The sequence below is a fragment of the Dromaius novaehollandiae genome, chromosome 3, assembly GCF_036370855.1.
Source record: "Dromaius novaehollandiae isolate bDroNov1 chromosome 3, bDroNov1.hap1, whole genome shotgun sequence".
Taxonomy (NCBI): domain Eukaryota; kingdom Metazoa; phylum Chordata; class Aves; order Casuariiformes; family Dromaiidae; genus Dromaius; species Dromaius novaehollandiae.
The window spans coordinates 27,036,778-27,060,769 of record NC_088100.1 but is presented as its reverse complement, the minus strand read 5'-3'; the positions used below and the strand labels follow the sequence as shown (position 1 = coordinate 27,060,769).

The 23,992-nt window shown below is 38.3% G+C and overlaps 1 protein-coding gene across 2 annotated transcripts in view; it reads right to left on the bottom strand.

The window, feature by feature from the left end:
• Window positions 1-257: 257 nt before the first annotated feature.
• MLIP (muscular LMNA interacting protein) overlaps window positions 258-23,992 on the bottom strand; it is a 114,986-nt gene continuing 91,251 nt past the window's right edge. For both annotated transcript variants that reach the window (XM_064508579.1, XM_026103046.2), the window contains 3 exons: window positions 9,479-9,532; window positions 2,762-2,796; window positions 258-597 (listed from right to left, as the gene is read on the bottom strand). In XM_064508579.1, the coding sequence (XP_064364649.1) occupies window positions 2,770-2,796; window positions 9,479-9,532 (81 nt within the window). In that variant the 3' untranslated portion in view covers window positions 258-597; window positions 2,762-2,769. The remainder of the gene's footprint in view (window positions 598-2,761; window positions 2,797-9,478; window positions 9,533-23,992) is intronic.

Below are 23,992 nucleotides of genomic sequence, written 5' to 3'. Positions count from 1 at the left end.
GGAATCGACACTGGCTGGCCGTTAGAAATATTGCAAGGCGGGGAAGAAGCACGGTTCATACTGATTGCTGCAGGTGGTGACACGAGTGTGGATAATTCTTTGAGTGTTTCACATGTCTGTATGACGGCAACATGTTACCAAGGTTAACAGCATGGGAACATACTGTTCCCAGGGAGGTTGCATTCATTCTCAATGATTTGAAATACGCAGAGCTAGATTTACATAAGGGAAAAAGAAAAGGGAATCACAACAAACACTTTGCAACAAAAATACACTTTATTTAATGTCAACATTTATATTATTTCTAAAGAAAATATGCTGTGTTATTCTTGGCACCTCTTAAACCAGTAAGCACTTCAAGAAACGATATATAAATATGCCACATTCGTGTGTGTATCTCTGGGGTTAATTACTCTAGTACGTATGGTTATCTCTGGAAAGAATATTTGACAGTTATGACTGCTTTGCAACTAGTATACTGGAAGCAATTTTTTTTGAAGTGGTGTGTTAAATAACATTTGTGGTGTGGATTCCATCTCAGTATAGGAAGAGGCCTCAAAATCCTTTACAGGTTTAGCTCTGGATCCTAATTCAAGGCTGCAAAAGAAGAGTTTTCACATGAATATGAGTAGTCAAGAAATAGATCAGTAAACTGTATAAATAACATGAACTTAGGTCAATTAGCTTCCATAATTTATGCAACCTGATGATCTGTCTGATAAATGTAACTTGCAGTTTCACAGAAAAAAAGGCTTGAAGAAATTTTGAGTCCCCCGTTTGTTCTATAGCCGTGAGGCAAGAGGACAGCTAGGAGACCAAACCTGCCTTGTGAGATGCCTGTCTCTCCTGGCAGCAGCCTGAGGGAGCCTGTCTGAGCACTTAACTTCCCACATAGCTGCGACTATCCTAATCTTTAAACTAAATCTCCCTTCCTGAAATTTAGACCCATTTCTTTTTCTTCTGCTCTCAGGGAAGATGGAGGGCTGACTAACATCTCCTTATAACAGCTCATTATAAAGAGGTAGAAACTGCTGTGTCTCTGCTCTGTATTTCTTTCTGTCTTTGTAAGGAAATTGAAACCATTAAATCTTTCTGAAATCTTTCACTTATTTTCCACATCCACAATCTCTTTTTCTAGAAATGTCCAAAATGGAACACGATACTGCACCTGATTCCCGACCAACACGGAACAGAGATGTGTAATTGCCTCCATCGTACTATAAGCACTCCCTTCGACATTTCCCTTAAATGGCATTTTTCTTTCTCACAAGAGCATTGCCTCTTCAACTCAGATTCAATTTGCTGTCCCCTGTAATCCTTGGAGTCTCTCCTGCAGCATTACTGCCATTCCATTTCCGTCTGTGCTTGTCATTTTTCCTTGTGCTTGTCTTCAATGAACTTTATGATATCCATTTCAAGCCATTTTTCTAATTTAACAAAATTTTTTTGAATTCTAATCCTGTCTTCCAAACTGCTAGCAAGGTCTCCCAGCTGGGCATTATTTGCAAATCTGATAAATTTACTATCCATTCTATTGAGCAAGTAACTGATAACAATGTTTTAGAGTACTAAATACTAGATAACAGCATTGTGGAAGTCTGTGGGAAATGTTCTCCCATTTTGGCAGTAAATGATTGTTCTCAGAGTCCAGCTTTCCAAGCAGCTGCACATCTACCTTATGTGAATTTCATTTAGTCCATATCTGCTCTGTTTGCTTGTAAATGTCATGTGGGACAGTGTCAGAAGATATGTTGTATCAATCACATCCCCTATATCTCTTATGCTGTCAAAGAAGGAAATGAGATCGACTTGATAGGATTTGTTTCTCGCATGTCCCTGTGCAAGTTCTGCTATCTCCTCTCTGTTTTCTAGATGCCTACAAATGGATTGTTTAATACTTTGTTCCAGTATCTTTCCTGAAAATGATATTGTGGCTGACTTGTCTGTAATTCCTTAGATCTACCTTTCCTCCTTTGTTAGACATGACATTATGTTTGCCTTTCCCCAGTTCTCTGAAAACTTACTCCTCCTGCTAATCACTAGTGTTTGGGAAATTGCTTTGGTTAAGGCATCGAAGGGTAAATTTCATTAGGCTGTGCCACCCCAAATACATCTAATATATCTCAGTATTCCTTAAGGTGTTTTTTTTTTCTTAATCCCTCCAGGCTCGTACTCTCAAATTTTTAATATTAACTGAATTAAACTTTTGGTCATAATTAACCTTTTTTTGTGGAGACTGAAATAAAAAAAGGCATTGAACATTTCAACCTTTTATATGTCAACTACTATTTGCTGAGCTCCCCTGTTAAGTGCTGCTTTGTATCTACACTCAAGTATAGTGCAGTTTGCTGTATAGTATTGTTTAACTCTAGCAAACCATTAATTTTAACGACACTATGCAGTTATGTACTCAAATATAAAATAATACTCATCTTATTTCAATGACATTGCTATACAATTTAATCCCAGACCACTCCTCAATTCCTTCTACTCTTTGATTTCCTCCCACTTGGAATTAATTCCATTTTAGTTTATTATATGATGCTGAAAAGTAGAATTATTCTATATTAGTAGTTATTAATAGAAAATCATTCCCCAAACATAGCCAGCTGATTATTCAAACCCTAAATTGTATAGCTGAAGCATCCTATCATATTTTTTTAGACAAAAATATACACAAATATTTTTTAAGGGACACTAAAGCTGTAGTTACATATTTAAAGTGTGACTGTAATGAAGTCATAAAAATAGTAATACTCACCATTATGGCTAAACAGAACCTCTTTCATTGGCAGCCTGTAGAAAAAAAGAGAAATAAAGAGTGAAAGCAAAATGAAGAGAATAAAAACTGCAGCATGCTATATAGGCATAGTTTTACAAACATTTTACTAGTGGACAACATCATACAGCACCTTTTCTTTGTCAAAAGAGAATCAAAATTTATAACTTTGCTTTACTGAACCCACTAACTTTTCATGCACTGATGTGTTTGAGGAAGCATACTGCACATAGCAAATTTCAATAGATAAAGAATTACCTCGAATTTTAAATGGCTAAATACACACTGGAGTGACATCTCATGTTGGGCTTCCAGGTCTTTTTCAGAATGCAGCCTGGAAGGAAGGAGCAGGTGCCCAACCTGGCATTCACATGGTATGTATTTTGTTTTCCTCTGCCTTAGCAAGGCTTTCGACACAGTCTCCCATAGTAGTCTGGTGCCCAAACTGAGGAGATAGTGGGCTACAGAGTGGATGCATAGCTAGCTGAACCATGGGGCTGGAGAGGTAGTAGTCCATGGTTCAAGTCTAACAGGCATCCAGTTTCAGGTGGTGCTACACAGATACCAGGGTCAAAGCCATTTAACATCTCCACCAGCGACTGGGGTGATGGAAGCGCATGCACGCTGAGCAAGTTGGTGGAGGTCACTCATTTGGAGGAGAGAGAGCGGCTGATATGCTGAGGGTAGGGCTCCCATTCAGGGGCATTTTGCAGAGCTGGAGGAATGGGCCAGCAAAGTTTATTTGCCTGATGAAAAGCTTTCATCCAGCTACAATTTTGTTCTGACTACCTGCTCAGAGCAAGCTCCTTCCCTCAAAGTATTATACATTACTTCTGCCATTATTGAAATGGAACCAAATGCAAAAGCTGTTCCTTAAAGCCAGATAGAATTAAATTAAAATGGCAGTTTAAATGGCATACGGATATTTCATACTTTCACTGTATCACATTTGCATGGCATATGCATTACTACCCTTTTAGACTTTTTAATGTAAACTTACTCTGAAGGATAAGGAATAGATTCACTGTACATTTTTTATAGAGATCACATCAGAAATAAAATCCTGTAAATCCATAAAATGCTTTTTCCTTGTTAATGCATGGTGATCTAAGAAAGTCCTTTTGTGCCCATGGGCTATAACCGAACTTTTTACTTAAAACAAGTAGTTATCACTGAAGCTGCCAAAAGTATTGTCCAAATACCTGCCCTAAGTAAAAATATCATGTTGCAAATATAAAGTATTACCAAGTATAAAGTATTATTAAAGTATGAAGTAAATATAAAGTATTTCCATTGATTCTTAAAGGATTCATTTGAGAATTTACAAGTGTGCACAGTTTGGACCTACCTTTTTATTTATAAATATCAGAAGACTTTAGGTTACTGTTCCCTTTTGGTGGCTCATCCATTTATGAGGTTAAAGAATTTGCCACAGCTAACACTTGATACTCTTATTCTTTTACTATAAGCAGTAGATGTTCTTACTTGTAGTGCTCATTTGTGGGCTCATTAAATTTTCAGTTAAATGAACTGTTCTGGTGATATGGAGAAAGCCTAGTGCTGCAGTCCTCGGCTGGGTCAAAATAAACTAAGGGCATTGAGAGTATCGCTTCAGAGAGGGACAGCTCATTTTGTTCCAAAATGTTTTGCAGAGTTAGAAGTCAGGTCTGCACAGTTCTTGTTTTGAAGGTAAGCGACATCAAAGGATTTTCTAATTTGCAATAACTCAGAGCTTTTTTTCTATGCATTACAGTTGCTTTTTGCCTCATTATTTGCTACCATATGCTACCCAAATCTCAGCCAGTGCAATGTTCTTTACGAATAACCTAATGCCTCCTACTTCCTTAGCTAATTTATAAACTCTACAAATCAGCAGTGCTGCAAAGACCATTCTGATCAAGGGGCCTGAGTATGGCAAATGAAGAGAGACTGGCTTCATCACAGCAGACTATCCTGTAACACACACATACTCTGAAGCCCGGCTAGCTACAGAGCTGGCATTGATATTCTGTCCTATTATTTTATACCAACTCTCTACTAATGGAAGGATGAGGCTGTAGTTTTAAGCAGGAGGGAAAGTGTGCATAGTGTGGCCAGGATGTGACAGGTGGAGAGCTCACATTTGTGACTCCAAGGAAAGCACAAGAAGCAGCTCAGTGTTTAGCCCCAGTATGTCCACAGGCGGGGAAAGACCTGTCAAATAGAAGGAGAAGGTGCCTGGACACAGGAGCCGACACTGGAGTCAGAGCTTACTGCAGAGCCAGTTCCTTCTAGATTCAGTATCTACCATACCCCTGTTCTTTGAGAGGGATCTTCTTTACAAGTTAAAAGGGTATTGAAAAGTACCTGAGTGTTGGATCATTACAGAATACCTAAACGTAATCAGCAGCCTGCCAAAGGCTGTAAGGATAACGGGGAGGAGAGGGTAGCCTGTATCACGCCCTCGTACCTTCCAAGCTAGGAAAGGACATCGAGCAGATCTCCATTCTGGGCGCATCATATGTTCATTATTTTTACCTTTAAGAACATCACTCTGCTTCTGAAATTGTCATTTGCTTTGGAGCTTTAGTCTAACATAAAACACCTAACATAAATTCTTTAGGACAAGGACTCTTTCATATTATAGGCACATTTTATCCTTATATGTAGAATCTATTAATGATTAACAATGTTGATCTCTGACCAGGAACACTCCTTAAGTCAATAAAGATTAAGAGCAATGTATAACAAGACTTTGGACTTGACTGACATTTTCATAGAATTTATACTTTCAAGAACTTTGGCTACTAAAGTTGATTACAGTGGTGCAGGATATATTAATTGTTTCCCTCCATAAAAAAATAGAGCTTCTTGTAATAAAAGTCTCACAAATTTACATAAAAGACTCTCAGTGAAAAATCTCTCTCCACTGAAGTCAATGAATCAGCATTTCCTCATGGGGTCTTTTTATGAATGTTTTCCTTGCATGAAAAGATGCCAGGTCTCAAATAATTATTGTAGATCTTTTAGGAATAATAAACAGATAAGACAGAGTAACAGCTGCAGCAAAAGATTAGGTGAACCTAAAGTAATTGTATAATAGACCTGGGACTTTGCAAGTTATATATGAATAAAGGTAATGAGTACATACACTTAGCACCTGCATGCAAAAGCTTTCCATGACTCTACAGGGACACATGCCCTATATTCTCTCTAAATATCCTGACTCAGTACAGTTCTGAGAGTAATTATAATGCCATTTACACACCATAACCTTGGCAAACACAAGGTTTACTTTAAAGGAAGATAATAAGTATTGGAAATTATGGATACATCTCTTGGCTAGGTTTTACAGGAGTATCTTCTAGATCTTCTCCAAGTAAAAATCACTCATTGTAGAGGGAGATTTCACAGGCAGGAAAAATTTGTATGCTTTTCTCCCCGATTTCACAGGAAAGTGGCAAATCTGATTTGCTTTGTGCTATTACAGAATGAAGCTGAAGTTGCATGAAGAACAGAATATTGTTATTCTGAATACAGAGGTAATTCCTTTTTTTCAGTGAATGTTTCTCTGTGAGGAAAACAATATAAATTAGTATGTAGAAACAAGCAACATCTTTCCTTCTTTCTCCTCTCTTCTTCCTTCCAAAAGGTCAAGGAGATGCATACTTTTCACAGAGCATCTGCCTATTAATTCTTTTTTCAACTGCACTAATCATACTAAATTTTTCTCACTGTCTTTAGCTCAGAGAGGAGCACGAGGGGAGGGGGTGGGGACAAGTTAAGTATGAGCTGACAAGTCATTTTAGATAAAGAAGAACCTGTTGGTGAGGGCAGAGACTGTGTAACAGAGAAACCTATGGTTCTCATTACAGCAGTAAGAGTAATGTTGGCCTTACCGCTTGACGGAATTTTTGCTAACCAGTTCCTCATCCAAACAGGGCTTCGCTAATAATAAAAGATATTCCAACTTAGGAGGAGCTTTGCAGGTTATGTATACATTTTGTTCAAAGAGCTTGTTTAAAATGCTTAGAAACTTTTAGAAGACAGCCCTATACATTTTAACTGCCTTGGAACACACCACATTGACCTCTGACCAAAAGAATTTCACACTTTCATTGTCATCATCATCAATCTGGTACATGACAAAACCTCACATTTTCAATAAAATGTCGGTCTTCATAAGTCTGACTTCACTATTTCACTATGCGACGCCTCACTTTCAGAACTGATCTTAACAATTCTTTAGTCAAATTATGGGTTTTATTGTTTAAAAGAGTTCTCTTAAAAAAAAATCTTTCTTTCCATTGGGCCTGCAAACATCTTTCTCAATATGTTGTTTGTAAAGAAGGATGAGAGACAGGAATCTACTTTCCTCTATCTTATTATTAAAAATAGGAAAAACAGCTGCATCAACAGAAGCCTGCAACTGCAATAAAAATATTTCAAAAAAGCTTGGCTATATATAATGTAGACTACCTATATTTGTGCTTTGTTTCTGAAAGACATTCAAGCATATGTACAGGGCAGCATGTTTTAAAAGTTTGTCTTTTAAACTGAAACATGAGCGTAAAGGTACTTAGAGGGAAATTGCAGATATTCACCTAAATATCCCAGCACTCTAAAATATATATATACTTTTTAGAATGCCTGATGTAGATACAAATCTGTTTTGTCTCAACAGCAAATTTATCCTCAAAACTGTTTATTTGTATCTTCCCTCTCATCCCCTCTAATGAAATATCATTATTGCAATAATATTTCAGAAACTTTATGGAAGACATGGGAAAAACAAACTGTTTATCTGAGAAGCTCAGCAAGGCCAAGTTGTTAATTTGCTAATTTATTTTGTGAAGGCACCTTGGTGCTTATTTTAATAACAATTGGTTTTGAGAGAATCAAGGAGTGGCTCTCGGGAGAAGGAGGAAGGGAGATAGACAGTGTAGAAACAAAATCACAGGATCGCAGAATAGCTGGGGTTGGAAAGGACCTCTGGAGATCATCTGGTCCAACCCCTCTGCTCAAACAGGGTCACCTAGAGCAGGTTGCTCAGGCCCCCGTCCAGTTGGGTTTTGAATGTCTTCAAAGATGGAGACACCACAACCTCTCCGGGCAACCTGTTCCAGTGTCCAGCCGCCCTCACAGTGAAGAAGGGTTTTCTTGTGTTCAAGTGGAATTTCCTATGTTTCAGTTTGTGCCCATTGCAAACAAGTAGAAAAGTCAAAGGCGAGGAAGAAGGAAGGGGGGCAGAAGGCTCGGGTGAAGAGTCATACAAAAAGAGTCGTTGACTCCTGGCCCATAAGGGCTGGGAATGCTCACGAAAATAAGAGGCCATGTTCGTATCTCATATGCTCCTAAGTGCAGAACAGCAGTCCACTGATCCACTGGAAGATCAGATGTCTACCTTTTTGGAACCTTTTTTCAGTGGAACCCTGTTGGCAGGGTCTGCCAACAAACTCAAAAGTCAGGCAAACCCTTTGCCTCCAACATGTGAAAGTCTTTCTCTCAAAACTCCCTCAGTATTTTTCAAAACAACAAGTCACACATTTGGTAGTAATTATTGGCAAGCACCCATTTATTTAAATACTCATTTTGCTGCTTTTAGCTAGACTAGAATATCATTTTAAAGCGATAAACAAAAAATAAGCTGTATTAATGGAAATGTAATTATCATTCATAAAAGGTCTTTTTTATATTTTTAAACCCATCTAAAACCTTGTGAAATAATTATGAGAATGTGCCTTATAATGTATGGAGGTCTCAGTAATAAAAATTCATTCTTCTGTTGTAACAGAACGCATACTGCTGTTATTGCTAGTAAGTGATGCCTTTTTATGTGAATTTCTAAAATAATGCTGAAAAATGTTCTTTAATTAAAGATTTTCTATTACATTTCAAAGCCTACCATAAAGAAAATGATAGTTAATTGAATTATATATGCTTATTTCAACATTGAGGTGATAATTCAAATTCATCTTCATGACCCTATAATAAAGAAGACTTGTCTCTGCTAGCAGAATGGTTTTAATTTCTATATGCTCTGTCTCAAGAGGAAATTAGTAACATGTAGCAGATAGCTTTAGCTCTTACTGAATGAATTGCCTAGGATGGTAACCATTTTGGTCCCAGAACTTTGAGAAGTAAAAGATGTAGGAAACTGGCCACCGAATTTAGACTTCAAGAAGATTTGATCTGTCTTCAAAGTCAAATAAAAGTGACACTGAATTTTGACACTGGGCAAATGCTGTATCTCCATGTGCGTTGTCTCATGTGTATTCAATAGTCCCTTATGAAATTCTCAGTAACTTATTAGCTTATGTCCTTTTGGTAGTTGCTGTGCCTGATAGCACAAACAGAAGCTGTTTGAACTAGTGGCTGCAAATTGTGGAATGTGTGATTTAAATGAAGCTAACTGTATAATTACCAAATACCATCTGTTAACATCCCAAACATTTCAGAAAGCACATACCAGAAACCTGAATTGTACAACATTAGTGTTTCCTCAAATCAATGCAAACTGCACAGTTTCAAAACAACACTGTTTTTTTTGTTCATTAGTCTTTAAGAATAATTAATGTTTATCTAGTCCATGCACTAGACCAAAAGCAGATCTGGGAGCTCAGTACATTTTTGTTCATCAACACTACACATGCTATGTAAATAAAAGACAAAGTTAGCTGGCATGCAAATGCTTATACCCTTTCAATGTCAACTGATTACCTCCTCAGAGCTGAGTGTTTCATTTTCTGGAATAGGCACTATGGGATGACTGGGCTGCCGAGCCAAGATGTCACAGGTTGGAGAGAGCATGAGGTTAAAAACAAGAAAAAAATCAGTTATCAGTTCAAATTTCAGTATAAAATATCACGAGCTTTAATAACAAAAGCCAATGCCCTCAGCTGTGCAACGGGTAGTGAAGCAATGACTTCCTATTTGCTTTCTACAGGATTTGCACCCTTACTAGTCCTTTTCTGTATGAAAATCTATTTCAAAGTATGGCCTGTTTTCTGTTTTACCATATACCCAAAATAAAGAGAAGGGGTAAGAAGAAATCATTCACTAATTTGAAGGAAACATCTCGAGTCAAAATCATAGCAAGGTCAAGCGAAAATCACAGCCTATATACACATACAGGAGATAATGTGCATTAAGTTATTTAAAATTGTATTTGTATTTCCACCACTTTGAATTTCTGTCTTCTTAAATCTCTCCAAAAGAGCTCTCCTTAATCTTATATTTCAGAGACACAAATCATAAAACCATTTAACTAAAAAATGCTATATAACAGTAATTAGTACGTATGGAAAGGAGTTTTACGTGTTTGTAATTTTCCAGTGTTTTTAGTATTATATGATTTGCATCTGAGTAATGAAGTTTGATGGATGTGACTCAACTGAAGAACCACACCAGTTTCAACAAGGCTTTAATCAGAACACAGGCAAATAGATAAGCGGGAGCTTAAGTAGGCAATGTTAAGATCATAGGTTGTAAGGTTTTAATATTCAAAGTGAAATAGAGACATCATCTTTTGGAGTAAATGCCTCCAAAAATATTGGGGTTTTGGTATTTTAGAGCTGTGGAAAGAGAAGGCTGGAAGGAGCCAGCGTAGCCACCAGCACAGCTCACAGACCCTGCATCACTTTGCTGCTGCGGCCCAGCCCGTCACAACAAATACAGGAGGTGTTTTACAGCCTCTGCAGGAGATAAACGCCTCATACCCCAATCCAGCATCCTGCAGCTGCTGAGGCTGGGCGATCCTTGATGAGTCACAAAGTTCTAGCAACACCCAGGGACATCTTGGCAAAGTTATTTCATGGAAATGAACTCTCGAAATGAATTATTTTTTGTCTCACTAGAACATGGCATATCCATTTTCCAGGAAGACCAATAAAGGTTAATCACAAAGAGAAGACATGATATATTAATCATTTTCTGTTTACTTTCTAAGCTCTCTAAGAACTGTCCATGGCTTGTAAGAAGGAATAGCTCGCTGGTCAGGTGGATACCTGAGAACGCAACAACTGTTTATCTCAAATTGCATACAGAGCCAAAAAATGAAAAATGTGCTTTTATTGTGTTACCTTGTCCTGGGCTTTCTTCCTGGTGCTCATTGTCTACTACATCCACCTGAAACGCCTCTCTGAGTCTTGATTCTGCCTTACCTTATTTCTTGAGTATGAGGTCTCAAGTCCCTCGCTAGACCTGACAAAAATAATGATCTTTTTTGTCCAAGACATTGCTTTGCTTCCTTTATTTTGGTAGTAGCTTATTTTCATACTAAAGAGCCATGAATTATCATGTCTTCATAGAGAGGGGGAAATATCTATATTTTTTGCACAGACAGTCTTAATACTGATTACTTTGTGGGGCTTAATTGAAAGAAGACGAGTGAGAGACAAACAAGGACTTAACTGATTAATGACAGAAAAAAGTCAATACAGGCTTAAGACAGAGGGAAAAACTGAACAATATACAGTCTTCTGAAGTCTGCTTTCACAAGGCTTTTCTCATGTAAAACCCCTAAGAATTGTCATAGAAGGCTCCCTACAGTCTACTAGTTGGATATTTGGAGACCTGATTTTGCAATGACATGCCTAACAAAGTCATTTCTGGCTAGATTTATAAAAGGCTTTAAGTAGCACTTTTGTGAATAGAGAGCACATAAGCCCAATACTGCATCCCTTCTGCTGAAATAATGCTTAGTCCCACAGGTCCCGAAATGGAGGTTGTCTTTTTTTCCTGGAATCTCAGAGCTCTGCCTCTGAGCAGGTGTGCAGGAACTGAGTGACTTGGTCCGGACATTCAGCTGAGAACATGAAGGCCTTTTCCAAGGTTTTTTTTAATCAAGAGACAAAGTACTGTGACGTGTAACTCTTGCTGTGGAAGAGGCCCCACGCCTGCCCTTCCACAGCTTAGCCAATAGGAGCTACAGGATCTTATTCCTTCCTCCCTGATTTTTCCTTACAAATATGATTTTTGTGTTCTTGAGTGCACACTACTGCAGTTCCGCAAGCAGGATGGAAAATGCTGTCTCAGTGCACTTGTCTTCTGTAGCTCAGCAGGTAAGGGCCAAACTCTTTCAGAAGAAAGGGAGAAGTCTGAACCACTGCAGGCTAAGAACGGCATTAAATCCAGGTATCTCACTGCCTGGGCAAATACTAAAGGAGGGCATCATCATCCTCTGTGCACTGTGCTCAGCTCAGGGTGTTCAGAGGACACTTAACAGAGCTTTTAGCCTAAACCACTAAGTTCAGCCTCATACCTGATTCACAGCAGAACTTAGGGACTGAAATTGAGGGGAAAGATTCCCAGAGTTTGAAGGTCATCTCTCTGCAAAGGTTTGCAATCAACCGCAGAGTAATCTGTTTAAAAGCACCAAAATAGGAAGAATGAGGTGGGATTAACAGTTCCTCACTAGACACTGTGTGACTGGTTATTGCCCCTCAGAGATGCACAGGAATGTGCCCATGTCTGCAAGATCTGAAGCATGAATGCAAGTTATTAGACTATGTACTATGTACTGATGTGTTGTCTTAGTGAGACCTCATCAAGCACAGTCACTGGCAGTCCTCCATCCTCAAGTCACAGCAGCTGGCAAGAAGCCCTATGTTTTTTCCACAAATTTAAAAGGACTGTGTCTGCTTATGGTTGAAGATGAGGACATTGTTTTTGTAATTTATATTCCTGTTTCTTTGCCAGTTATAAAATTGGGCATTACTCTTATAAGGTTAATTAATTATTCTTAGTTTTTCCAAATCTTGCCTAGTTTTCTGGTAATGTGACATTTTCTTCACTATTTCTAAGGATAGCGAAAGAGCAAACTAGGCAAATCCATATTTGTGGCTGTGAAAAATTGTACTGGGGGTGGCAGAATATGCTGACAATACATAAGTATTTTCAACAAGTAAGTTCAAAGGGTAATTATCTACTTGGCCTAAATACTCTTACAGGCTCAGCCAAGGCTCAGAAAAGAGACGGGTATGTAACATCTTAGTTAGACCTTTGTTCATTTAGCTCTGCAGAGTAATCAGCAAGACATATTTGCCTTTAAAAGGTCAGTTTATCTTTATTGTGCTGTGAATCACAGCTGCCTCTGAACTAACATAAAGCTTTCTGAAGTGTTCTCAATGTAAGACTTTTTCAAAAGTCTAAGTCACACTCCTGAGGGTCTGCAACCTTTGCTAATTAAGACACAGGTCTAAAACTCTTTGCAACCAGCGAGAGATAATGTACAGAAGAAATAACAATGTTTCAACTACAGTAATAAGAGAACATTCATGTATATACTATTCTTTTGATGAACTTCATTAAGTCTTTAATCCACTTTGAAAATAAATGAGGTACTCTAGACTGTTATGAAACATAGAGTCATTCTTCCGATGATAGGAAAAAAATACTAATTTTTCATTAGTCAAAGACTAAAAGTATTTATTTATGCAGGCATAGCAAGCAAACTTTTTGTATAAAACCATTTTACAGATAACTGCTTTTTCCAAATATAAGTTCGTGAAAGCTAGGGTATAAATGGTAAAACACCTACAGCAGCAGAACAAGAACTACCTCCAATTAAAGAGAGAAAAAATATCAAATGGAAATAGACAGTTCATAATTATGACATATGTAGTCTCTCTGAAATGACACACTAGAAAATCAACTTCAAAGATTCAGTCAGTTAAGCACCCAATTCTTCTGCACCTTTCATCTTACAATAAAACGAAATACAATGTATAAATGGTGATCACAGCAGAAATTTATATTGTGCCTTCACCAATATAACATACTCTCTGACTTGCAGATCCTTACAGATCCTACTGTTTCTGTGCAGTTTTAACCTTAAAATTTCAAAACTCTCTCCAGACATTGATAATTACCTGTACAAGAGCGATAACCCCCTCAGAGACATTATTCCCTTTCATTTTCTCATAGGACAATTCCCATCAGAAGGAGATGTGACTAAATATTTATATCTGCATATCTTGCCTCCTGTTTGCAGGAGTTACAAGGCTTTGCGGTAAGGATTCCTCATCTCAAAGGCAAGTGGGGTTGGTGGGGAGCTGGTTCAGATACACAGACCTGGCAGTACATCAGTTTTCCTCAGGCTACCCTTCCTCAGGCTGGGTTTTGCTCCTCACGCAAGGCTATGCTGAGAGGGAACTGACTGGGGATTTTCTGCCAAAATGATTTTCCAATGAAAAATATTGGTAAGAAAAAAAAATCTGAAAAGTATTTTGATTTCTCTTACATTCTCTAATTAGTTACTTAGAAAATTAAAGTGAAAAGTTTCATTGTAGGAAATTCTGCCCATAACTGGTATACTGTGTTTTCTGACCCCCCAAAATGTTTCATTTTGGATTACTTCAGTAAAATATTAAACCACATTTCACTAGCAGTCCTCTGTTTTGTGGAAATCATGGTAAGAGCCCCTATTTTCTGCTGTGGGCTAATTGAGCTCTGTAGATCTGTGTAGGACTCATGTCACTAAACGTGATTATGGGGGATGGTGGCCAACCAGGGTAACAGGCCCACAAGAAAGACTTGAGGCATGAGAATCCTACACTGCACCCAAATGGGGTAAGACGGGGGGGAGACAAATGTCTTCTAATCAAACAAATTGGAAGTATCTGCTTTGGGTTACTTTGTATAACCAAAATGATGCATTTTGATTTCAAGAGTATTTAAAAGGTTTTCAAATTTTCATTCATATTGGAAAGAAAGCAAATGTTTCAGAATTTCCAACAATGCAAAAATTTTAAATTTTTCTCAGCATATTGAGCACACACGACTTACTGATGTACTCATAGGAACTGAGTCACTGCTCAGGACAGACCTAAGCCTCCCTGCCCCAGGGTGCTGCCCTGCTCATTGACTCATAACAATCCAAGAACTTTAAAACTAATTGCTATCAAATTCCAGGTGGGAGTGTGAAATGGATTTAGTTTTCAGAGCTGAAATCTCCTCCACACATTTTCTTCCCGGATTAGCTGCAGAACGGAATGAGCCGTTTTCTGAGTAAGGTTCTAACGATTCTGATTCTTCATGAATATCCATATATAACTGTCGCCTACTATAACTCAACATTTGTATTAAGATTACATTCTGCCCAACTACTGAAATGAGAGCCAGTGTTTAAATAGCAAAAAGAGGAAGTTAGTATTATAATTTATAGCTTATAACATATGACCTCTTCATCAAAGTTCAAAACACTTTACCCCCCACACCCAAAAAAAAATCCACATGCCTTGAACATCTCTGTAATACAGGTAAATACTGTTTTCTTTAAATCAAGCTGTAAGTACATACTTGGAATTTGACCAGAATTCATTGTATTTTATACATTTTTTTTAACATAGCTGGAAGTAGAGTTAATTAAGGCCATATTTCAGAGTACACATTATATCAATACTCGCAATAAAAGTTAAGTGAATTCTAATTGCACCAATTTGTCCTTTGAAATACAGACTTTCCAAAGGTTCATCAGTTTTCAATGTTTCCTTTTCCTCAGTACCTCTGAAGAGTTAGTTACAATCTGAAAGAGCAGTGGGAAATTCTCTAGAAACATTGTGTTCAGTGAGGCCTAACATTATGAATTTTTCCTTTGGAGTCTGTGGGTTTGAATCTGCATCTTCTTTTCACTCTCAGTTCTTCAAAAAAAAAAAAAAAAGCATACAAATCTCCCTTTTTTTTTCCCACATAGGTCCACCAAATCCTGTCTGACATTTTTCACTCATTAATATATTTCTGCTTCTGCTGTTAATAGTAATCTTCAATCTGAGTGGCTTCTTCAAATATTCTCTTTTTTTATTATTACTATGTTACAAGAGATGACATTTCCCCAGCTCTCATTTGCCAAACCATTTTTATTACAGATTAATTTTAACGTTTCTATTTTCTGTGCTTTCTGATTCCCATAGAAATGAATCAATTGTACCTCTGTGGGTTAAGGATTCTAGCATCAGGAGCAACTTCCAAGCTGTGCCAAGTCTGCTCCCAGCAGCAACAGGCATCACGTGCAATCCCCTTTGTAAACTGACAGTCAGAGACATTGGAGGCCAATGTTAGGAGTGGTGTATTATTTGGGCTGCTGTGTTTCCTTTGGTTGTTCTTCTAAGATGCATGTTTACATATTAATATGAAGATATAGAAGGCTAAGATAAAGACAGTTCAGAGATAAATCATGAGCTGGGTTTGATTTTCTGTTATATTTGATATTGTTTTTTATATTAAAAATATATCTGCCTGAAATCCACTGTGTGTGATCTTCCTAGAAGACCAGACACAAGCACTGAACTGAAGTTTTAAACTAGCTAGAGACTTTTTAGCATGGACTAAAAGCATTTTAAGGCACTTTTTGATGTTTGAGTCTGTTTTAAGCTGTCCTAGCAGAGATAGCCCATATAAATGAGCAGGCAGAAAGCAAAAGCAGCAGCTGTAAATATTGTTCCAAGAGGAAATCTGGAGACTTCTGGGCACAGTGTTCACTGGAAAGCACATTTAGATTTCCAAGTTTGGAAAGTGCCTGCTGTGGTTTGCTCCTACCATGTTCAAGAAAACAACATTTTGTCTGCATGTTTTATAAATGAACAGAATTACACCAAAGAAATACCTGGCTCCCATGATCAACAGTTTCTCCTAATGGAAATAAGACTGCAAACCTCTCAAAATCACCCAACTGCCCAGGCCAAAAGGAGCAATAGAGTAGTCAATTCCTTTTTTCCTTCGGAAGAGCTGTCTCTGCATGTAGCAGAGCTCTTTCCAGGCAGTGCAAGACCTGAGATCTCTCCACGTTAAGGTACATGCTGTTGTGTCTCCTGTTGAGCCTAAGCTACCTACCTGCATGTTCTGTTGTTAACTTGATGGCCTTGAAAAACACAACTGATTACCAAGTTAAGATCCTTCTGAAGTGCTTTGGGAGAACTGCCTTTTTTTAAAAGAGGTACTAAGCAAGAACTCTCGAGGCATTTTTCTGCAGGCAATGCCAAACCACTTCCAAAGTCATAGAAATGTCATGTAAGCATGATATGATCAAAATAGCTCACTAAACCCAAGCAGTGCCATAACATCATATACAAAGGAGACATGACACTATTAAGAATTAATATTTTGCCAGCTAGGAGGTCCAGTTTGTAGCAGAGTTCTAATAATTGGAGGCCTTGTTTGCCTCCAATTTCCTCTTTCAACACTAAAGCAATTGTTCTGGATCAGAGATAGTATAAGATTGATCAATCACAATACACCTACACAAGTACAGACGTGGAAATTCAGCATTTAAATACCAAAGTTCAAAGGAGAGAAAGAAACTCTCTTCTAGAAATAAAAGCAGCTGGGATGATGTCTGGGGGAAAAGTGCTTTTCCATGGCAACCTTGAAAGGCTGCTGCATTCACAGAATGTCAATTCCCACTATGCTACTATTAATCAGAATACAAACTCCAGTGAGTGGGAGATTGGATGGTGAGGCAAACACCACTGATTCCATTTAAAAAAATAAAGATTACTTTTAAATATTCTTCATACATACGAGTCTGCAGACCCGTAAAATATTATGTAAGATTGACCCTTCTAACATGACAACACTTACTGATTTTAGCAAGACTCCGTTTAGGTACAGGAAAACAGATGAAATTGGCTTGAGCCCAAACTTGAACATTAAAGAAAACTTGTCCTCTGCAAGCCAGTCCTGTGACCTTTGTTCATATAAGTAAAATCTTATCAGGTTAAAGAAATGGATTTTTTTTTTGGCACTTTTCATACCTCTTTCAAAAGGCATATGCCCTCCAATCCATTTTCAAGACTTTGCCACTAAATATTTAACTGCCAGGGATATTTGCAGAGGGACATATCTGAACTGTGCTCAACCCTTGCTGACAGAAACAGAAAAGGTAGTTTGAAAGTCAACAGGGACTGAGTGCCTGTTGCCAGCTGTGACAGCTACTCTGTCTCATCCCCTGCCTTTTTCACTTGAATAGTTCATTCCTTTTTCCTTCTAAATGACTACGAGATTTCCAAACCTCATGCTCTTTGCCCTGACAGACATTTAAGATAATTGTGTCTGCACACACTTTAGAGCTTCTGCAACTGATCTGATGAACAGAAATAGTTGTGAAAATCTTCCTTGGCCTAACGCCTGGTACGTAGTGGATGTTTCAGGTGGAAGTTGTCAGGAGAAGGATCAAAGGCTGATCCTCTCCAGAGGCTCAACAAGAAGAATGGACACTTGCAAAAATGGAAGCCTGTGGAAGACAGCACGTTTGTCAGGTTGCATGTTTTCCTGATTTCTTGCATCACCGTGCAGTTACTCTGCACAGAAGATCAGCTGGCTGGTTACAACAGGATGTCTCTCAGGACCAGAGAGAGACAACCTGGCTTCCTTGGCACATCAGGGTATGGGCAGTGACTGTGCACTCCTGGGGCCCGTCTTCTCTCTAGGGAAGCAATACAACAAGCAAAGGCTCATTCTCCCTCTCAGGAGAAAGAAATGCGTTTTCCTTCTGGGGAAGCCCAGGAAGCACCAGAAGACACTCTCCTGCTGGGCTGTCAGCTTGTTTCAGCAGCTCTTCTGCCATGCACACAGTCCTCTGTTAAAGGTTGGAGGGATTCCCAACAGAAACATGCTTTGGGATTAACTATGGAGATAAACACTATCTCAGGCTCTGTATCACTGCAATAGTGCAAGTCCACCTTTCTGAGTTTTTTTTATCCCAATCAAAAGGATTGGGATAAAATTGTAATATAAACTTCAACTGCGAAGTAACTATGCTATTCCAGAAGACAGGAGTCCAGGACTCCTGCATGCTTAAACTGGTCTGTTGAGTGAAAGAAAAGGAAAAAGACAGATACACAAAGTCCATCATAATAGTATGACTAGTGACAGCTGTGTCAAAGGCGCAGCTTTTTAAGACCTCAGAGCGTAAATAAGATCTGCCTTGCCTGATGACAGGGAGCAGGAGGAAAATGAGGGAACAAGGGGGATGACAAGACTAGCAAGAACAGAATCAGCTCATTTGAATGAACAAGATGTTTTTATTTAGCAAGCAAATATTTTAGCGAGCAATCTATTTGCAGAGGAGAGGAGAGAGCTTTCTCCACTCTTCCACGAGCAGAAGGACAGACATGACACCTCGGTACCCGCTGCCTCCTCACATCAAAGCCGAAACCACATTGTGAAATGATCTAGGGCACAGCTTATGGAAGTCATCAGTCTGAACACTTATAATCTGTAAATGCTGCCAGTTCTATCCTTCAGCTCCATCTATGTAATTGTACCTGCGTATGAAGATCCAGGTAGCTCCAGATAGCTCAAATAAAAATAACCTGACACTGAGTCCAGTCTGCCTAAACAACACCCTTGTTTCCTTTTCAGTAAAGTATTTTGAATGGAGAGAGCTGTTATTTTCTTATGTCCTGAGTAAACAAGTTAAATGATACTGATTTTAGAAACTCACCATATCTAGTATCCCTAATGTAAGACACGGAAAGGTGATCATTCTGTTTTTTTGAAAAAAAACATTTATAATGGAATGCTTTTGTAAGGTAATTTTCAAGTGAATGTGCAGGCAAAAAGTAGCAATTCCATTCACTAAAACATCCTGTCCATTCTGAATAGTGTATTTCCAGCTTACTTCAAATGACAGAAAGAATTTATGATAGTGGGTTTTGCCCTCTAGTGGAAGATGAAGCAAAATACAATATATACCTGTATTTAGAAATTTAACTTCCTCCTTAATATTCTCTTGGACAGTTCATTGAGATGAAGCTTTGGGTACTTTGGTATACATGAATTTGACTAATATATGTATATAGATTGACCATCTTGACACTGACCATGTGTGTATTGGCTGGCTGGAGGGACTGCAAGCAAGTCGCAGCACACATTAACCCTTACTGTGGGGTAAGCAGTAGAGAGGAGGAAACCCTAGGGAATTTGCAGAGATGACAGTCCAACTTTACTAGAGATTAGACATAAATTCCCAAGATGCCAGTCCTCATTATTTATGCTGTTTACAGAGCAGGTCTAACAGTTTTAGATTTCAACACCTGATGCTGTGTCTAGTGTATTTTGTTTTCTGCTATTTCAGCTATTCTGTTTAATAATATCTGTTATTTCAACTATTTCTGTTATTTCAATCATTTATGTTAATAAACTAATTTTTTTTTAAATGAATAGCTTAATCTGTAGTTAGATGATGCAGAAGACAGGATTATAGGAGGAAATAATATACAAATCTTGACCAGGATTTTTATCAACATAAATTGACTCAAACGTTAAATATTGACCATGTGAAGAAAGCCAAAATTAATCTTCCTCTGGTCATGAAAGAATACTAGTACTATAGACCAATATAGAAACATTTGAAAAATCATTTTATGATGTGGTGAATATTTACTTCTTGGGTAAATAAAACTCCATTTCTATTAAAAGAGTGCATTGCTGTTATACGATAATTCTGTTTTGCGAAATATTGGGCTACACCTACCTACACGGTGACATTAATTTAGAAATACAATGCATTTTATTAAAGGTATTTACTTACAGTACAAGAAATGTTTAAAAATCTTACCTACCTCAGATAACTGAGTTGTCTCACTTTATATCAGCTAACCTTATCTTCATTGCCTAAGATTTTAAAATTCTTGCAAATGATTAAATCATTAAAATTATTTTAAACGGTAGAAAAAAATCAGTGATGTCAAAATGAATTATACTCAAAGTCCTCCCAAGAATTCTCAAAAAAGATATTCTTTTCAAAAATCATTCTTGTTCTTACCAATCTTGCTTTAGAAAATCTAATTATTCAATGTTTTATATTAATCATGGTTAAATTCATAGATTCCCATGGGTTTATGCTAAATCTCACTGAATGGAACATTAACTAAATTTAGGGATCTCTCTGGAGAAACAGAAGCATTATCTTTGTATGTGCTCTTAGCAGAGTCAGGAGCCTATTTCACATACACATAGAGAGAAATAATGGTGGGAAGGGAATTAGAAGCCCAAAGATGTGAACTCTTTTGCTTAAAAGACCTTAAAAGACAGTAGGTCAGTATTAGGGCCTCATCTAGAGCACAGGTGGAGACCTGTGATTAGCTCCCTGATGACCTAACTGCTTAAAAATGCTAGTACACAGTTATTTGAAGTAAAATGCAATGATCCTCTGAGCTTTCCTTCGGTAGGATACTGCACTCTGCAGTGACTAAGAATAACCTCTGGGCTACGGATGCAGCTACCCAGGCCTGGAAAGTTGCAGATTTAAATAAAGAGACTCAGTTCAAAATTAATATAGGAAGGATCTGCTTACAAATGTATGAAGCTTACAAGAAAACCATATGAAGTACTTTACCTAACAGTGGACAGCAAAAAATGACCCAAGTATGCTTTATATGGGAAATAAAAGAAATCAAAGAGATGATGTAGCTCTTGGATTTATACAATAAAGCAAGACCATGTGACATCAAAGAGGTGTGGTGATATTTATCAGTTTGCAAAGCTCACACAGATTGATTGGAGTAATGGAATTTATTTGAGATAAAAATTCTGGATGAAGAGGACTTCATAATTATCACAATGTGAAATGCAACTATGGAAGCTGGGCAATCCTATAGCCTCTCCATTCAAAGGAAGGGTTTTGGGTGCATGATGCTATGCAACAACAGAGCAGCAGCAAAGTTTCCTTATTTCAGTCATTATTCGGCAAGAATACCTCTGTTCAAGAAAATGCTAATTTAGTAAGCTAAAAAAGTTTACACTGTCTTCGCTGATTATCTTGAGATGACTTCTCCGTGCCTCATTCTCTTTCCAATGCAGATTGAAAGGACAGCATTTCTAGCAAGTTTTTGATTATCAATAGCAAATATCCATTTTCATTCCAAAGACTGGCTGCAGTGATATGATCTGTTTGTTTGTTTGTTCTTGTGAATGCCCTCCGATGAACCAGGAAACTTGCTGAAAAATACTTGATCAGAAAATCATTACTGCCTAAATAAACATGTCAGCCCAGTTAAGTAAAAATTAAAACTGAGGCGAAAAACCAGCCGAGCAGATATAAAAAGACACTTTTGTTCAGGATGCCTCAAAGACAGAATGGAAAGCTGTTTTTTTGTTATTATTATTTTGTTTCCATCCAAATAAATAAATAAAAAAGTATCATAAACGCTATAAATTCCACAGAACTGTAGGGGCTAACTTCAGACACCATTGCAGGTGCCTATTAATCTAAATTCCATTTCAAATCGATGGAGAGAGAAAGGAATTTCCAGACAGTTCTTCATAGTCTAACTACGATTAATATACGTGTTCTGAATCACTCCTTGGAGGTGCTATTTCTCTTCATAGTAGACTGGGCTCCAAATGTGCCTGAAACAAGTAATGCAAATATCACCCTGGCACTTCCTCTAACGAGGAAACTATGATAAGAAACAGCACTTAGTGCCTCTGATTTAACCTACTGCATTCCAGATGAGGTGCACCATACACCTCAGAGTGGGGTTATGTCTTGCATATATTGGTTTGAGCATTTGGAACCAGACTCTGTGTTAGGAAATGAAGATGTGGGAGGGCCGCAAGCAGTGAGGTCCAAACGGCATCTCTTTTTGTGGTCCTTCACAACAGATGCTCTGCTAACACCATACCAGGGGGCCCTCAAGGTATTGTAAAGACCTCATGCCAGCTGCTCTTTGGAAAGGGTGCAGTTAAGACCTAGGGCCCAGTTTAGGCCTTGCAGACCTCATCAGCTAGCCCTGTCAGCTGCATATTACCATGCAGATGCCTTCATATTTTTGCCATCCCTCCCTTGGACTACAGAGATTTTATCTAACTTCTTCATTATTGTTTTAAAAGAGATGGAAATGTCAATGAGGGTGTGATTCCCTTTGTATCAGCAAGAGACAGCTGTTTGTCAGGATAAAGCTACTGGGAAGAGCCCAGTTTCTGCTATATTTCTCTTAGGTTAGCCTCCCTTCAGTAAGTCCCCCAAGACAAAATGTAAATATAGCCCATTAGTGTAGGTAAATGCTAGAAGGATTTGAGCATGAGGGATGAAATAGATTATTTTTCCTTTAAAGAACAGTTTCAACAAAGAGTGATGATACCCTTGTCCTAGCCTTTATACACACCCAGTCTGGAAGAAGCAAGCCCTGACGCAAGTCCTGTGGAGCGAAGGAAAAGCAATATTATCTCCAGGGCCGCTGGAGGTGCTGGGCACGTCTGAGATACTTCCCCCAGAGCACCTGCTGGGACCTCATCTGAATGCTGCCAAGATTTAAGAGGATAAAAGCCTGACAAAAATCTTGAACTACAGCACACATTGCGCTCACCTTGTTGTACAAAGTGTTGTGGCTGTAAGGGCTATAGGAGCTGCCCTGAACGTTGCACAGGATGGAAGGGAAGCGACCAAAAGGCCAGGGGGTTAGACAGTCAGCGAGGGAGATGGACGCAGGGTGCAAGGGGGGCTTAGCTGGAGAGAACGGTTTAGTTGGATATAGAGGGTGGAGGAGAGCAGTCTCCTACGGAAAAAAAGAAAAGTATACAGAAACTTTGATTAGCGGATGTAAGAAAAGAAGCTTTGGATAGAAAGCAAAAGTCTCATCTTGGGTCTTGCTTACATTTTATAGGGTTTGATAATTAACTAGGAAAGGCACCTTACCTTCATGCCAATATAATTGCTTTACACTGAGCACTTTTATTGGCTCCTTCCTGTTAATACTTACAGACATATACACACAAAACTGCTGTAAATGTCCCATTGAAACTGTGACCCTTGGACTGGGCTGCATGTCCCTCCTGCAGCTCAAGTGATGTTGAAGTGCTGGCAAAGGAGAGCCCAAAAGGATCTTGTGCTAGAATACAATGGCCACATTTCGGGAGACTTTCTGAGAGAGTGAACTGGAAGTAGCATCTGAAAACAGCATCTGACAAATACATTACACAAAAGAAAGCCTCCATTATCTATCGTGTGGAGCATCTCAGGCTTTTTTAACAAGTTTCTATCAAGTTCTTTCAGCCATTTAAGAGTTAAATTGGAGAAGGTGCACACATCCCAAATTTTACTACTGAAAGTTGTCAGTGCTTAATAGAGTATGCCCAAAGAAAGAAATAATATTTATATGGTCTTTGCACCCAAACCAGATAAGATCCTTTAAAATAATTTATTTTAAAAAGATCTGGGATAGATTCAGGGAGGCATACCCAGCTTTTGCCACAAATCTCCTGCTTAGGTTTCAGCCAGGCCACGGATACACA